Source organism: Teleopsis dalmanni, chromosome 1 (assembly GCF_002237135.1).
Source record: "Teleopsis dalmanni isolate 2A chromosome 1, ASM223713v2, whole genome shotgun sequence".
In the NCBI taxonomy this organism is placed as follows: domain Eukaryota; kingdom Metazoa; phylum Arthropoda; class Insecta; order Diptera; family Diopsidae; genus Teleopsis; species Teleopsis dalmanni.
In genome coordinates, this window is record NC_051846.1 from 228,611,895 (window position 1) to 228,630,666 (window position 18,772).

Genomic DNA, 18,772 nt, shown 5'->3' on the forward strand with positions numbered 1-18,772 from the left:
TCAATTTCAAAAAAAAACTATTAACTACTTTTCGGTCACTTGAGTCTTATTTGGTATTAGAAGGTTTCAATTGATGAAAACTACAAAAACAAAATTAAGTAAAATAAATGAAGTAAAAAAATTAATTGATGAAATTAATGAAATGAATGAAATGCATAAAATGGATAGTTTGGTTTATTGAAATTGCAGTGAAAATAAAAAATTAAATATTTTTAACAAAAAACTACAACAATAAATTTACATTCAAAAGCTAAAAAACTGCCATTTTAAAACGAAAATAAAAAATATAAAAAATTTTGTTACGAATTTTGTAAAAATATATATAAAAAAAATTATATTAAAAATAAAAAACCGAAAACGAGTGTTATTTTAACTAGTTAAATATACTAATTTAAGTTACTGAAACATAAAAAAAAATTAGAACTGCTCAAGTGACAAATAAATTTTAGTTTGTATTTATTTAAAATTTGGCTTTAAAAATCTTAAAAGCTTTTCATATAATGAACAAAATTAATAAAATAGTTATATATATATATATAAAATATAGGTATATAAAAAGTTGTTGCAGCAAATGATATTGTAAGTTCCTTTTATAAAATAAATAAAACAAAGAATACAAAATATATAATACACAAAGTTAAATGTTAAAGTATAAACTACTTAACTAATTATATGTAATTAATGGATATTACTGTTCAAATGTAAAAAAAAATGTTATTGTTAACATATATATATATATATATGATATAATAATAATTAATCTATAATATTTGATATTATTAAAAATATGTTAAAATCGAAATATTAAATGTAACAAATTGTAACAAGCAAATGCTTATATCGGGTAAATGTTCTTAATCACGTTAAGTATACTATATATATAGTTATATACATATATATAGGTTAACTTTCCAAAATGATTTAAAATTTTCGTAATTTAATTTTAAATATTTTCACGCGAAAAGTTCTATTAGAGAAATCTTAAATATAAATTCCATTCTGACTTAGCAATCGACTGTTTTTATTAATAATTTTTCAACAAATATATTCTAACTACAAGTAATTAATGTTAAGAATTGTTAGAAAACAAATTCCTTTTTTATAAATTTAAATTACTTTTAAAGATTAAAAATTTATAAAAAAATTTTATTTCTAAAAATCGACATTATAGGTATTCCTTAAATTATTATGCGGATAGATTCTTTTCTAATTTTTGACTACTAAATCTAAATGAACAAAAATCTGTTTAGGAGATTAACTCAAATAAAAAAGATATATTCATCTTAATTTTCGGGAAAAAAATGTATGATATAGAAACAGTTTACAAACTTGCACACAGTGCTGACACCACCTTTACAGAAGCCGTGCTCTTCCATGAGGTACCAACTTGTCAGACTACATATATCAATTTTTTAAATCGAATATCGAAATATAATTTCAACTCAAGTATATAACCAAAGCCATCTGCGCACTGGGGGGAAACAAAGAAAATTTTCTAATTTTTTTAAATCTCCTAATTTAAAGCAATATACTAAACATTTTGGTATTATTAATTAATCAAATCTGTCATACTTAAGAATGTAATGATGAGATAAAGAAATTGAATCTTATAAATTTTAGAGGTGCATCATAACCCATCTTACCTCATTTTCTTTGCAATTATCAGGAAACAAATCCATGACTTTTATTTGATTTTCGGTTGACCTAAAGAAGTCTGGACTTACAGCAAAAGATACTGTAAAGTTTATCAAAAACCTTAATTTATCTATGATTTAAATTAGGAAATTTTTTTTATGGATTAACTTAAAGTTCTAAGTGTTCGTTAGTGACTTCTAAAGATAATAAATAATCAAATAAATTGAGACTCATAGACTCTATATTCTATAAAATATAATATATAGAATATATACTTCTATAAACGAGTATGTTTTGAGAAGTCAAAAAACTACAATAAAATTCTCTAACTGACTATTTTGTTTAACAAAAGCATTTAAAATATAACAAACTCTCTATGAAAGTCATAGCCCGCGGTTCAGATATTTCTGAAATTTCTGATATATTTCGATTTTAACTAAAAATTAAAACCTTTGAAATGAATATAAAATATACAAAAAAAATATATTGAAATTTCTTCGAGCTTTGAAAAAATGTTCGAAAAACATATTCCAAGCTTGTTAAATTATAATTAATGTTAAATGATTTATTAAAATAATGTTGCTATAAATAATAAAATAAAATAAAAAACTATAATTAACGTTATATGTATGATGAATGTGATTTTAAGTAGTATAACTAATAAAATGTTAAATAAATAATTGCTGGTGTAATAAACAATATAAATAATAAACACAGGATATCATGAAAAGAAATTATTAACAATTGCAAACATCTACACTGCAAGGACATTTCAATTTCAACTAAAACTACAACTTTTGTTATTTCCGCTTAATTAAGCTGTGTTCACACTGCGGGTATATTACAGAGATTGACGAAAATCGCCTCAGCGTTTACACATGACGCACAAAACTTCATGTTTTATTTTAATTAGCAAATTTTTAATATTTTTTTTCTTTTTGATTTTTTTTTAATATTGTTAAAAGGACAAAAAATTAAGGATTCTTATGTCTATCAAAAATCGGTTGTCTTGGTTTTAAAAACTCAACGCATTTTATGTAAAACTTATTAATTAAATTAATTTTTGATTTTGCAACTACTCGTAAACGATTTTAAACTTTTAGCAAAAATAAAAATCTTAACTACTTTTCTCTATATTTCTCTCTCTTTCTTTTACTACTTGTACTACTCGCCCACTAATGCCAACACTCGTTTGTTTTTCGAAAATATTAATAATGTTTTTAATTTTGAAATGAAACTTAAACTGTTTTTGAGCCGTACGATCCGAACGTTTAAAGCCGCGTTTAAGCATAATTTAAAACCTAAATTCGGTGAGTCATAATATAATATTATAAAATATTCAATTAAATATTTATACCAATGATATATGTTTTTAAAAAGTAATATACCTACACTACAAAAAAAATATATATATGTATATTAAATTTTATGAATAATATTTATATTCCCTTTTTCTCATAAAATAAAAAACCAAAACACTCTTAAATTAAGTTTGAATTTGTTCCTCAAAGTAGTTTGAATTAAAACTAAGCCAAGTAATTTATTAAAAAACATTAATGTTTTTTAAATGTAAATTGAAATTTATATTTTTATTTGGCGTATCACAAAATTTTGTTCAATTTTTCTTTAGCTAAATGCTTGTTTTCTTTTTTTTTTTTTTAATTTTTTCAATTCAAATATATTGAAAATTGATTTTTTGCTTTCTATGCATAATTATATTTTCTTTAAAAAGGCAAAAATATTTGAATTATTATTATTAAAGCCTTCACACCTCACCGCGCAAATTATGGCCACAGTTTTTTAATCATAATTCTGTTTTAATTTCCATACAACATCGCCGTCATTGCCAAATTCAACTTCACTCCCAACATTTACCAATAATCCAATTTTCAACATGGAACAGACTACAGTGAAAGACTGGCACTTAAATAACTTCATTTCTCATTTTCCAATCAGTATAAGTACCTTTTCCATTTTTCTTAATACGATAAACTCATTTATATTCATCACCTAATCGAATTGCTCGACTACACCACTTTTCCTCAAAATGTCTATCAATCATCAATTTCTCACACTTGCATGCTTTTCTCTTAACTTTTCTATTAATATTTAATATATTTGTAAATTTTTCACCATCAGTCACCATTCCTTTTTTGTTTTTCGTTTCAATAATTTATTTTAACATATTCTTATTGAGACAAGTTTATGTATTTTTTATTTAAGTGTTAATTTAAAGGAATTATAAGTAGATTAAATATTTATAATACTATAAAAATATATATAGTTAAATACAGTGAAAACTCTTTTATTTCTATCGCTCCATTCTATCCATGTATGCATGGTGACGTTGTTACAAAAAATTATAAGAAAAAATATTTGTTAATTAGAAGGGTTCGAACAGTAATGAAGAAACAACAACAATATTTTTTATTTTTTGTTGTTGCAAAAAATAATAAAAAAATATTTCTAAGTTAGTAGGGTTCGAAAAGCAATGAAGAAACAACAACAAAAATTTTTATTATTTTATTGAAATTTAGCTGACCATACAACGCTGTTTCTTGTATTGTTAAGAACAGTGTTGCATTGTCAGCCAAATTTCAATAAATTAATTAAAATTCTTATTGTTGTTTCTCTAATACTGGTCGAATCCCCCCCTTCTATCTATTTTTCATTATTAGCAACAACGTCACCATCCATATATTTTAGATGGATACGCATAAAAATTGGCTGACGATATCGTTCTAACAAATTTATTTCACATTTTTCTTGAAAAACAAAAAATAATTAAAACCTTCCATTTTAATTATTAAGAAAGCTTAAATATTTTAATATAAGCTATTCGTTATTACTAGGTGGTTGACCGGAGGTTAACCGGTGTTTAAATCCGATTAACCCATTTAATGAAAACTAAAGTTCTTAAAATCTTTAATTGATTTTTTCTTTCTTTTTATTTTATATTTTAGAATTTGTTTAATTTTTTACGATTTAATTTAATGATTTAATAATTGTTTTTTTTTGTGTTGTTTATTTTTTCACTAAATTTATTTTTATATTAATTTTATTTTTCAGTTTTATCGACTTCGATTTTTTAACGATTTCATTTAATTTAAAAATTTATTTATTTTTTTTTTTAACATATATTTATTTTTCAGTTTTATCGGTTTCGATTTTTTTGACGATTTAATTTATTAAGTTTTAGTTTTAATTTTTTTTATTTTTTTATTTATTTTTAATTTTTTTTTATTTTTTTTTATTTATTTTTTAATTTTTATTTTTTTTTTATTTATTTTTAATTTTTTTATTTTTTATTTATTTTTAATTTTTTTATTTTTTATTTTGTTATTTTCTTATTTTCTTGTTAATATTTATTTTTTTCTTTATTTTTTTATTTTTATATATATATATATATATTCTTATTTTTTTATATATGGTATATATATTTTTTTATTTTTTATATATTTTTTTTACATTTTTTAATTTTTTTCTTTATTTTTTTTTTCGAAGATTCTTATTTATTACTTTTTTGTTTATTTATTTTATTGATTTATTTATTAATTCATGTACTCATTAAGTAATCATAAATATCATATATATTTGATCGTTTTTTATGGCAGAAATACAATATATCTATTTTTATCTTATATCCTTCTCTTTTCTTTTCAATTTAAATGTTTTCACTTATTTTTAAAACTATGTACATAAAATGAAAATAATATATAAAGCATCTGAATTAGTAGAACCCTTACTCGGTCCCGCAGACAACCCACAAAGTTTTTAATGAACTCAAACTGTACGGATCATTTCGCAAGTAGATAAAAACCCTAAAAATGTTATTTTCATTAATTATTTAAGGATTTTTTTAATTTTATGAATGGATGCATGAATAGTCGATTATTTTTGTATAATTCGAAATATTTTTAACGCTTTAAACTTTATTTTATAATTTACCATTTCATTGTAATAATGTGTAAAATGGGAAAATATAAAAACCTTAATAAGCTATTAAAATAATCATAAATTTAATGTATTTTTTTAATTTAATTTTTATAATATTACGAAACCATTTTCCTTACTATTATTATAATAATATAAAATAATATTTGTTTTGTATTCCCCATCCATAGAATAAAAAGCAGAATTTAGTACTACCTAGCCACTGAAAAATTGATAATTCTAGGCTAAAAGACATTAAAGAGGTCTGAATTGTCCAGTCGGAGTACTGATCAATCCTTAAGCAGAGAATAAAGCAAAATAGAAATGCTTATCTGTACCTGTAAATTTTTATTGAAATATAGTATAGTTCGAGAGACTATTAAGTCGTTGCTTAACATCTGGGCTAATATGGCCATAACTTGATACGAAAAAATTGAATATTACTCAGATTCCCATAAGGGAAATATGTATTGTCATGGATTTTATAACCAAACACTGATTATGTGCGAGGAATGGTCTGAGATTAGGAATACTATATATGTTTTCAGGACCGGCATAAAGTAGTCACACATGTTCTGTAGCTATTTAGCTCTAGCTGAGTTTTTAGACATATGTATATTCTTTAAGCAGTTTCACGGTATTACTGCGTGTTCAGATTAAATACTTTTTACTCTTTTACTTTCACAAAATATAACCAAACCTATAGCTATAATTGGTGTACATTAAGTCCTATTTAACGTTAAAATATGTTAAATTTAACTGTACCTAATGTAGTACAAGAATTATTTTCTAAAAATTGAAAAACCAGACGTAACATACTAAAACAATACCTATAAATATTGAATATTGAGTAAAGTACTGTAATATATCTTCTGATAATACAGTGTTCTGAAATAATATTTTTCAATTTAACTTTATATGTTAAACTTCTTTATAGTTAGCATTTAGCTCCCTATTAAGTTCTTCTATAACTTCTTAGATAATTGTTTTATAATAAGGCAGATTCTGTATGCTTTATTACTTTTAGATATAATAATTGTTTTATATACTAATTATCCATTTTTTTTATAATATATTCAAAAACATCAGAGCTCTGAATTATAGCAATATCAATATTGTATTTTACAAATGTGTTTCTCGCTACCTTGTCTCTCTTTCTCTCTTTCCCTATATTCTCTGTATTCTGTGCCTCTCTCTCTCTTTCTTATCCTATATTTTCTGTACTCTGTGTCTCTCTACTCTTTCCCTATATTCTCTGTACTCCGTTTCTCTCTTACCCTATATTCCCTGTACTTTGTCTCTCTTTCTCACCACATATTCTCTATACCCTGACTCTTTCCTTTCTCTCATTTTTTTCTCTCCTGCTCTATATCTCCTCTTTTTCTCTCTCATTTTCTCTCTGCATTTACACACCACCAAAACTGAGAAACTTACTTAGAAAAGTTAATATTGGTGGAAGCTGTTTGAAAAGACAAAAAGAAAAAGCTTAAATTTTATAAATTAAAATATTTAGTATTTTTAAATTATGATTATATATATTATGATTAATATATTATGATTATATATAAAACAATTCCATGTAATTAAAAAAAATTTATTTCTTTGATTTTAATTTTACTCTTTTGCTAAAATTTTATCCTAAATTGCTGCTTTTTATGCCATTTTTGTGTATTTAAAAAGAATGATTTTATAAAATTTTTATAATTTTTATGCATAAATGAAAAAAAAAATAATAAAAACACTACAATCTCAAAATTTCCAGAATTTCTTTAAAAATTCATTGTTATATATTTTTAAATGCTTAATTTTCATAATTGAAAACCTATATATTTAAATTGTGCTAATAAAAAATTTTTTAATTAACATTTTACAGGTAATTCCAATAGTTTAGCCCAACTTGTAGATAATGAAATTCCACTCTCCCAAATGGATGTACCTGCAAATCAACTATCGGGAACAGGCACAAGATCTGCATCAAATGCGATTACAAACTCTATGAGACAATTCCGACATCATAAACAACGAGTCAATGCAAATGATTCGAATAATGAGGACGATAATTTAGGTAATATGGATTACCTGGCAGATGATATAGATGATCCGGATGTAGTTGTGGTCGGTAACACTGAAGTGGTAGCTGCAGTAGCCGCAATTGCAGCAACAAACCGTGCGCGTGAAAGACACAATCTTTCTGGCAGTTACAATAATTTATTTAACGCTGAATATGACACAAACATATCGCCCACATCACCAATTAGTGATACGTCAATTGCAATAGATCCATTGTCAGTTGATGACGCACAACGCATCTCTAATCAGATTTCACCCACCGCAAAAGTTTTACTGGCAGCTGCTGCAGCAGAACAACAACATCATAGCAACCACAGATTAGCCAAATCCATATCACAAACAGAAAATATGTACTGCAATGTGCCGAATGTAGCTGTAGTGGATCAAGAAAATCATATAGTGAATAATACAAACGATTCCGCTGCTTTGCATGTTTATTCGAATTTAATAGATGAAAGGCACCAACAACAACAACAAAACTTGCCGGAGCAGCAGCAGACACAACATATCGTGAACACAACAGCTGTGCTACCTTCCACATTGCTAAGTGATGATCTCGATTTGGATGATCCAGTCAGTGCGTCTTTTGTCGCTAATGTCAATAGCAATTCAACACAAACACGTCATTTTACGAAACGTAAAAACAACATTGGGACAGAAGTTAAGCCTGCCGCTGATGTGGCCGAATTGGTGGTCACTAATAAAATGTATACTTCAAGTGGTCATGTGACCAACGATACCTTATCACCGAGTCGTTTGCGTTTATTGCACGATACTACTATGATTGACACCGCTCTTGATTTAGACAGTCTAGATGGTTCGTCGTTGGGCAACAACTCACAGACTTGCCTGGTCAAAACAGTGCAAACTAAAAAAACATAATTAAAATGCTAATGAAGTCCTTAAAGCTCTTCAGCCAAGTTTAGTAAACCTAATAGCTGCCTCAAACGGATATAAGCGTTTTTGCATGTTAACGCGATTTTATTTTAAAAACTCTTGTACATACTTGCCTTGCCGCATTAGTTTTATTAATAATTTATAAAAATATTTTAAGGTTTTTAATTTACTGTTGATCTTAATTCTATAATATATATGCTAATTATTTTTAGTTATATTTTTTTAAATTAATTTTAAACAATATTCATTGAATAAGAATAAGAAATTATTGAATTCATAAATTCAATTTTTGGATTATGGGCGAGTTACATAAAACATTTCTGTAAATAATTCAAATAACTATATTATATATATAATTTAGCTTCATTTAAAATATGAAGTGTAAAAATGCGCTTTGATAATATATCAATTATAATAATCAATTATTTGAAATTGTCATATTGTGTTGTCTAAAAAATATAATTCCTTCTTTTGAATTTTTATCATATTGTCTATTCAAGTATTTATAATTAAATTTATTTTAATTTAATTTTTGCACTAATATGCTATGATTTTCAAAATTAAAATTTTAACTTTTGTTAAAAATTAATTTATTTAATTAGTATTTTATTCTTGGATTCAAATAATATAAATGCTTTTGAAAACATATTTTATGTGTACTTGGGTTAGGTATTAAAATTGTAAACATCAAGCTATATATATATATATATTATATACATCTGACATCTAGTGAATATAGCAGTGTCTTCGATAATTTCTGTAATGATATATTTATGGTTTTTATGAAAAAAATAATGTGGTATGAATGATTATAACTTAAACAATACAAACAAAAAGTCAGATAAACAAATTATATATTGAAAAAAAGTTGATTTTACGTTATCAATGAATATTAAAGTATTTAATAGACTTTTTTATATTTATTTCTAATGAGAATGAAATTTGTTTTAAAATTGTATAAATGTAGTTTTAATAAACAGTAAATATCATTTTCATATATAAGTAATATATTAATTAGTTACTATCTTTTTCTAAATCAGTATCAGTAAGACTGTGAAACTTAGTGCTTTCTATGTACTTGTGTACTAAGTGCTTTAGCGTTACTATAATAATGTCTTTTGTTGATTGTAAGAGATCAACAAAAGTTGGTGAGGTTACTAACACATGATTTTTCTGAATAATTTTGTATATCAATATGTAAACTGACGGTTTCTGTATACTAAATTTATCTTAGTGAAAGTTGTGGGTTGTAAAAAATCTTTTTACAGCACCAATATTTTAAAACTGTATTAATCAACGCAGATGTAGCAAATCTAGAAACCCGTTTACTTCAGAATACAGCAAATCAGCTATGATATAGTAGATACTTGAACAATGCATAATAACATTAAAATACAAATAACTCTAGTTCAATCCGAACACCAAACAATTTACACATAAAAAAATAAAAAGAAGTAATTGCAATATGTTTGTATCACTTGATATAAAATTTCTTCTACATTTACTATGAAAATCAGAATTTAATTCATTATTCCGCTTTCCCTTATATGCCATGCATGGGATATAAGTTAGAGTCGTTCTCATGAGTTAGAATGGAAAAGCCGCTTGCTTACGGCACAAATGTTACAGCCTTAAGAGGAGAACTCACATCCATTTTGGATGTATTACTTATTTGAAACGAAATTGTCATTAGCCCTTTTTGTCTATACACCTTTCTTGAAAGAACAATAGTTTTTGTTGGCGTTAAGTATCTACTCTTCGATACCAGATTTTTATGCTACATGCATATATAAAAGTAGCTGCACGCTATTGTAATTAATTAATGCAATTTTAGTTTAACTATTACAATAGTAATAATTAATTAATTTATTCAAAATTAATTAAAGTAATTATTGTAATTAAATTTATTAATTAAGTAATTAGTAATTAATTAAAGTAATTATTGTAATTACTTTTATTATATACATTTATCATGTAAAAATAGAGATTTATATTCACATTTTATTTATTATATCATGTGTTAGTAATAATAAACCAATATTTCTCGGTACCCAACCCAATTGTTCATATAAAAGAAACTATTTGAAAATAATTTAAAAGTTTAAACAATATACAAAAAATTGATTTAACAAATTTTTATTTATTTATTCAAAACTTTTTTCAGTTTATAAAAAAAAAATTAAAAACAATATAATACATTTTAAAGAGAGCAATTTAAATTTACAAATTAATTTTGTATAAATAAATTAATTTATTTTAATATATTTCTATTGAATGATAATGAAGACAAAATCATATTTTTTTAATGATATTTTTTTTTAATTAAGTTTACTTTTGTAAAATATTATAAATTAATTTTTATATTATTTTTTTTATTTAAAGTTTTTTTCAAAGTTTCTAATTGTCTTTAATTTTTTTCTATATTCTATATTTTTTCTTTATAAATTTAAAATAATTTTGTTTTTAAATTTTGTGTATTTTTTTCTAAACCTTTTTATATATTATATTTATAATCCTTTAGTTTATATATTATTATTTTTTTTTTATTTACATTACAATTGAAAATTTTTTCCCTATATTTTAATTATTTAAATAATTGTGTTTTTCAATCTAACAAATTCATTTTACTTTATTTTTTTTTTTTGTTTTTAATGTTTTGTTGTGGTTTTATTTTTTTAAATTTTTTTATTTATATTTTTAAAACATATTTTTTATATTATTTTGTATAAAATTATTAAAACATATTTTATTTATATGAAGTTATGCTGTATATATAATTTTGTTCTTTTTTTTGAATTTCATAAAAATTGCTTTAATTTTTTAATAAATATTTTTGTAAGTAATAAAAATTTTATTAATTTTTTAATAAATATTTTTGTAAGTAATAAAACTATTTTAAATATTGTTTATATTTTTGAAAATCACTTTTTATATTTTATGTTTCTAAACGTTTTATATTTTTCTAAATTTATTTATTTTAAACAATGTATTTGTTTTAATTTTTATTAATTTAATAACGTGTTTATTGTCTTAAAACAGTTCGTTCATTTACTGCTATGAAAATCATATGTCATATTTTATTTTACTATAATTATATTATTTATGTCAATCCCGTATGCAATTTATACTTGCTAAAATCGCAGCCTTTATATAAAAAGAAAAAATATATTTTTAAATGGGCCAATTGGTTAATACTTAAATAATACACTTTATTTAAAAAATTATTTTGTTTTTTAAAAATATTATTTGAATATATTTGAATATATATTGGGTAAAATATTTTTATAAAAAACAAAAATTATTTTTAATTAAGTGTATTATTTAACTATTGAGCAATTAACACGTTTAAAAACAAAATTAATATTAGAAATTTTTGGTCGTTAAAACAATAAATTATTTAAAAACAAAGTATTTAACATATTTTTATATCAAAACTGTTTTGTTTATGGGTTTCTAGGAAAATTGTCTCTTGGAAAGAAAATATGAATTAAAAACTACTTATCTATTAGCAAATAAAAATTTTTACGTATTCAAATGAAAATATTATACTTGAATATAGTGTTTATGTTCGAGTACAGTATTATAAAATAATAAACGAGGTTATTCACCACTCCTTGTTCTAGACAAGTATATATATTCCGTTTTCCCACCTAAGTACATATATTAGAATACTTAGGTTTGTGTGTTGAAATTGTTTTCTTTTTGGAAAAGGTTAACAGACAGATCTATGTGTTCTCATTAATGCATTTAGGCTTACAGACTTTTTAACACTATCTTCATGAAAGAAATGCGAATGACTTTTAGTAGTAGCATTAACTATAGACTTATCATCGGATGATTCTGAGGCATTCGTCAAACTAGTTTTGTATCAATAGACCCAACAGATAATACTAAGAAACGTGAACACCTTTTTTCGGAACTAAGTTATAATATTGCTTGCATATGGAGTAAATGTCCCAAAATTCTTTAAACCTTTATTGAACAAAAAAACGATCATCCACTAAAGAATCCAATCGCTGAATTAGTATCGTTTCTCTATTATTTTCTAAACTTGCAAACAGTATGTTGAGCCTCTTATTCGCAAATGTATTTAACGCATTAGTCTAGAATCTGTAAAGGCTAGATTTTGGCAAATTAATTTTTGACAAAATTGTAATATTAATGCAAAGTAACTCAAGAATTAAATAATTTAAAAATATACACATCTATACGAATACATTTGTTTATATTTGTGTATAATATGAACATAATAAAAAATGACAAATTTATGGCAACTTATTAAAAACAAAGATAATAAATAAAATAAAATATTATTATAAATGTTAACAGTTAAAAAAATGTAAAGGTACTACAAACAATAAATTAAACACATATATATATATAATATATATTAATAAATATCGATAAATAGGAACTGTATGAAATACTAAATATATTTAATATTATAGAAATACAAATATTAAAGTACACAACCAAAATGTATATATATATTTAAATAAAAAGCGTATTAACAAAACGATCAGTTCAATAATTTTATATATAATGAAGAGAAAATAAGTTTTTTAATTCTTAATTTTTAGAGCAAGTTTTGCTATTATTTTATGTATTAAAACAAAAGGTATAAATATAAATAAACGAAATGTTAACAGATTAAATCGCAATTAAAACCATATATAAATTATGTAAAACAAAATCAATTATATATATACATATATATATAAAAAATTATATATATTGTAAAATGACTTTTAAATTTATGTGTGGACACAAGTGTAAAGAAAAATATAATAAATGTATAAGAAGAATTAACTAATTTGAGAGGTTATAAAAAAATATTATTAAAGTAAAAGATGTTTCGAAAAAATGTTAAATGCAAAAGAATATATATATATACAAATATATAAATTTAAAACAAAGGCGTTAATCTGAAACAATAATAAAAATAAAATTGAAAAAATGTAAAAAAAATCGTGTTCTTTCAGACCATATAAACTATATAAATATTTTTTAAATATGATGATCATTCACTAAAGAATTTTATTAGCAGTAATACAACAATCTATAATGATATATGGAGAATAGTATGGATGAAAGGAATAGTGTGTATATGAGTTGTCCCTTTCTTACTTATCAATTCCAGCTAAAGTAGGTGTTAAGAGTTTGAAACAGATGTGCGAAAGAAACACTGCTAAGTGGTAACACTGTAAGTAATACACACACTACAATTTACAATTTACGACCAATCAATCTCCCAGCTTAGTTCCCTGGTGACCAAAAGGCCCAGAAACAATGACTGGAAGATTGCTCGTAAAATCTTCACTGAAGATAAAATTAAATGGGCGATCAACTCATTTTCTCCTTTCAAAGCACCTGGAGCAGACGGAATATTTCCAGCACTCCTACAAAAGGGACTAACTGACCTTATGCCCTACCTCATTAATATCTTTAGAGCTGGGCTGGCGATGGGAATCATTCCCACTAATTGGAAGGAAGCAATTGTCAAATACATACCTAAAGGAGGAGGTAAACCTAGCGAACTTCCTAAATCCCATAGGCCTATAAGTTTGACTACATTTCTTTTAAAAACTATGGAGAAGATAGTGGAAAGGCATATAAGGGAAGAGTATTTATCTATAAATCCACTCCACGCCAACCAATACGCCTACCAACAAAATAAATCCACCACACATGCATTACTCAGTCTTACTAATAAAATACAGGAGTCTGTAGATTGCAAAGAATATGCGGTGGGATGCTTTCTTGATATTGAGGGAGCGTTTGATAATACTGATCACTCACATATCGAAAGATGCCTCCATGACAGAGGAGTAGATGATACGACACGCACATGGATAAGCAATGTACTAAGAAATAGAATGGTTAAATCCACTCTCGGCAATGCCGAAATAAAAGCACATACTGTAAAAGGATGCCCACAAGGGGGTGTATTATCCCCACTCCTGTGGTCAATTGCAGTAGACGAGCTCTTGCATCGACTCAGTGCCAAACATTTCGAGGCACAAGGCTATGCTGACGATATAGTCATACTTGTCAGGGGTAAATATGAAGACATGATCTCATATCGACTCCAACAAGCCCTGAACATCGTTAGTAGATGGTGCAGTGAAGTAGGATTAAATGTAAATCCTAAGAAAACAAGTCTGGTAGTCTTCACAAAGAAAAGGAAAAGAGTACTTTCCAATTACCCATTCCTAAATGGAGAAGAGCTATCATCCGTTACCCAAGTAAAATACCTGGGAATGATTCTAGATAAGAAGTTAACGTGGAATTCTCATATAGACAATGTCATACGAAGAGCCAGAGAGGCATTATGGACCAGCAGAAACCTCATTGGTAAGCACTGGGGCCTTAATCCAAAACTCAGCCTTTGGATGTACACATCTATTGCCAGACCAATTGTAACTTATGGGTCAGCTATCTGGTACAAAAAAACACAACAGAAGACTGTAATAGATAAACTTCGTAAGCTGCAGAGATTAGCCTGCATAATGACAAGTGGAGCGATGAGAACTACCCCGACAGCAGCCCTAGAGGTTGCATTGGGGCTCCCCCCACTTCACCTACTAGTCAAAAAGGAAGCAATGACTTTTATGGCCAAGCTACAGTTGACTAGCAATCAATCAACAAGACTACTCGATAACTCCCTGTTAGGTAGGGAAATGCAAAGAGAGGAAGGACTAAATATCACCATATCTGACATTTGCTTACCTAAATTCAACTTTCACCAAAAGTTCCTAATACTAATACCAGACAGAAATGAATGGGAACGGAACATACCTCCATTCGCTGGAGACTACCATCTGTGGTACACGGATGGCTCCAAAACGATGGAAGGAGTGGGGGCGGGAGTATATGGAGTAAGACCTAAAGAGGAAATATTTGCGAGTATGAGTAAAGAAAACTCAGTTTTTCAGGCTGAAGTACACGCAATTGAATTATGTCTCAGGGTATATAAAGGTAAACCCGTCACGGGAAAAAACATATATATCTTTTCTGACAGTAAATCGGCACTCCTGGCACTACGCTCACCTCGAGTAACCTCAAAAATAGTGTGGGAATGCCTTCTACTTCTCAAAGACCTTGCTGAAAAGAACAGAGTCCACTTAATATGGATTCCAGGGCACAGCGGTTTTGAGGGAAACGAAAAAGCAGATGAACTAGCGAGAAAAGGGGCGGCCTCATACTATATTGGGCCACAACCATTCTGCGGTCCTTCGTGGAGCTTTTTCAAACTTAAAACTAATGAATGGTTGGAAAAAGCAGCTCAGAATGATTGGGATAATACAATTACCTGCAGACAAGCAAAAGAATCCATGCCGTTTCGATCAAAAGCCAGAACTAGGGAGCTACTTATGCTGAACAGAAGTGGCATCCGACTTGTCACAGGTTTTTTAACTGGACACTGCGGAGTTAAAAAACATTTATTGAATCTAGGTAACGAGAGATAGCTGAGACCCGTGTACGAAGAGAAGGAAACCAGAGAACACATAATTGTTCACGTGGAGAGCGTGCAAGACCATGTTTCGCTATTATCCATTTGCCTAGCCGCTTATTAACGGAGTAGGGCAAATCTCTCCAAAGAACAATCGCATTCTTAACTGCACTCGCTATGGAACGAAGTGGGATCACAGATAACCTCTCGAAGATGCAGTGACGCGGAGACTACTTCCCAACCCTTCTTGAGAAAAAAAAAAAAAAAAAAAAATACACACACTAAGATAATGAGAATTTATATAGAAATGTTTAGCACGCATTTATGTCCTATTGGACAAGTACAGTTCCTAGTTTACGAATAAATCGTTTTTCATCCTTAACTTGAAAGTCAGGTGGTGCACATTAAGAACCTAGTCCGAATGCAAATGTAGTTTAGTTCTCAAGAATATTGGCTTCTTTGCATATATAACAACTAACTGTTAAGCATGTGGTTATATCCTATTTAAATTGAGTAACAACAGTTCTTGGCACATGAAAAAGTGTCTATCATCCGTAACAATTGTAGGTGCTGCGCATTAAGAACCATATTTCAATGTAAACATAGACCTGTCCTTATTACGGTTGGCTCCTTTGCATAAATTACAAGTGACTGTTTAGCATGGGGCTATATCATATCATCAGTTAGACTAAAATAGTCTTGGCGTACTTAGAAGCGTATACCATACATTAGGAACCTTATTTCACAATAAACTAAGACTAGTCCTTACTAAAGTTCCATTCATTGTCTTAGGCGTTATTGTACACCTTGCTCGTCCTCAAGATGCATCTTATATTTCGTATACAAAAAATTTGGCATATGCCTTGCCGCTGGTTAAAAAGTTGACCTGACTTTTGACATTACTGGATATTTTTTCAGTGTGTCCCGTAGAACTGCGGGTCAACATTAAAGTTTCATTGGCCAAAATGAAGTTTTGTTTATTTTTGCCCTAAGAATAGTTTGCGAGAACTTTTTCAAATTGTTGCAAATCTTCGAAAGATAGCTTGGCATTGGCGAAAGATGTTAGCATATAGTTGAGGTGTTAATAGTATTTGAAATAAGTAGTTCCTTACATGAGAACCATAAGAATCGTATATAAAAAATTTTTTTTCATCAGTTATTAACAGTTATTAGTTGCTAAAGAAGTATTTTTTATTAAGTTGAACGTTTAATTGGTAGGTGTAATTCATATTAGGTATATATGTATGTATATACATACATATATAAATATAATTTATATAAAAAGTTTTATATAGTTTTCAGATAATAGAGTGGATCAATTAATTTAAGAAAACTGATAAAATAATAAATTGCTAATTATCCAACATAATAGCAATAAAGATATTACTTAGCACCATCAACATAACACTACTACTTATGTAGATCTGTTCGTTATTACAGATAACATAAGAAAAACTACTTAGAGGTATATATGGCTTCAGATCTAGTAGTCGTAGTGCGAGGGGATTGTTTGGTAATAAGAAGAAATTAAGGGATGAGTGAGATTTAAATTGAAGTCAACCACGATCAAGGCGGAGAAACCTAGCCACTTTTATGGTCGTGGCCAAAGACCAATTGGACTCAAGTTTGTGTGTACATTGGTGCAGGTAAGCATATAGGCAACATCACGCTGTGTAGAGTGGCAGTTAGAACGCACATTGGCAGTTGAAGTATTTATGCATGACAAATAAATATTTACCATAAAACATGGCTATATTCTGATCTCAATTGAGCTACGAAAGTTCTTGCTGCATGAGAAAGGCGTCGTTAATCCTGGGAGATAGTAGGTTTCAACACACTTTGTTGTCAATTGAGAAATTTATCACAGTATAATCTAAGCTGCGAAGAAGATACTGCATCTGCGTCGATGGCTGTTAGTCCATGTTTATATTTGACCTCACTGTTATTTTTTACTAGAAGTGCTTAGTTTACAAATGGTGGGAATTTGGTAACGGTTTTATGGTATTATATATTATATATTAAATTAATATTATGTAAAATTGTTATTATTTCAGTAAACTAATACAGAAAGACTGCTTAAGTTTCTTTTATACCATACTTATTTCTATCACAACTATAACTTTTCATTGTGTTCTATACAATGTATTCTAAATATTGCTATAATTATAATAAAGAACACATTTATTTTAATTTCATTTATTACTATTTTTCTTAAAATATTTAAATGAGCCTCAACTAGATTCGAACCAGTGTTTCTCATGTATATAACAAACATACATATATTTCACAAACGCATAAAATAGGTTTGCTTAGTAACTATAAAGGCATACACAAACAGGGATGTTAGCGTTAAGAACATTTAAAATTAAAACTTTATAACAAAAACGTTACATTTTAATTATTTTTAAATAAAAGTTATAAAACAGAAAATACAATTCTATTAAATTACAAAGTGGAATCTAAATTTAAGAAAAAACATTATTGATAATTGAAAAATCCCTTATAAAAAGCACAACAAACAAAAACGTAATAATATAAACATAAAATTTATAATTGACCTATATACAATTCTATACATAATTAAGAAAATCATGTATTTTCTTTTAGTTAATGTATTTAATATTAAATATTTAATACTAATATTTAATATTAATAATAACTTAACTAATAATATAATATTTATATAATATTAATATTTAATTTATTATTAATATTTAATATTAATATATATTAAATATATAATATTAAATATATAATTTTTTACGAAATGTATTATATCAAATT

At 26.4% G+C, this 18,772-nt stretch overlaps 1 protein-coding gene across 1 annotated transcript; it reads left to right on the top strand.

Moving 5' to 3' along the window:
* Positions 1-2,866: 2,866 nt before the first annotated feature.
* Positions 2,867-8,717, top strand: LOC119672555 (palmitoyltransferase app-like). The gene is made up of 2 exons (XM_038083627.1): positions 2,867-2,945; positions 7,442-8,717. Exons 1-2 carry the CDS (start codon positions 2,867-2,869, stop codon positions 8,518-8,520), a joined length of 1,158 nt encoding a protein of 385 aa, XP_037939555.1. The 3' UTR covers positions 8,521-8,717.
* Positions 8,718-18,772: the final 10,055 nt, after the last annotated feature.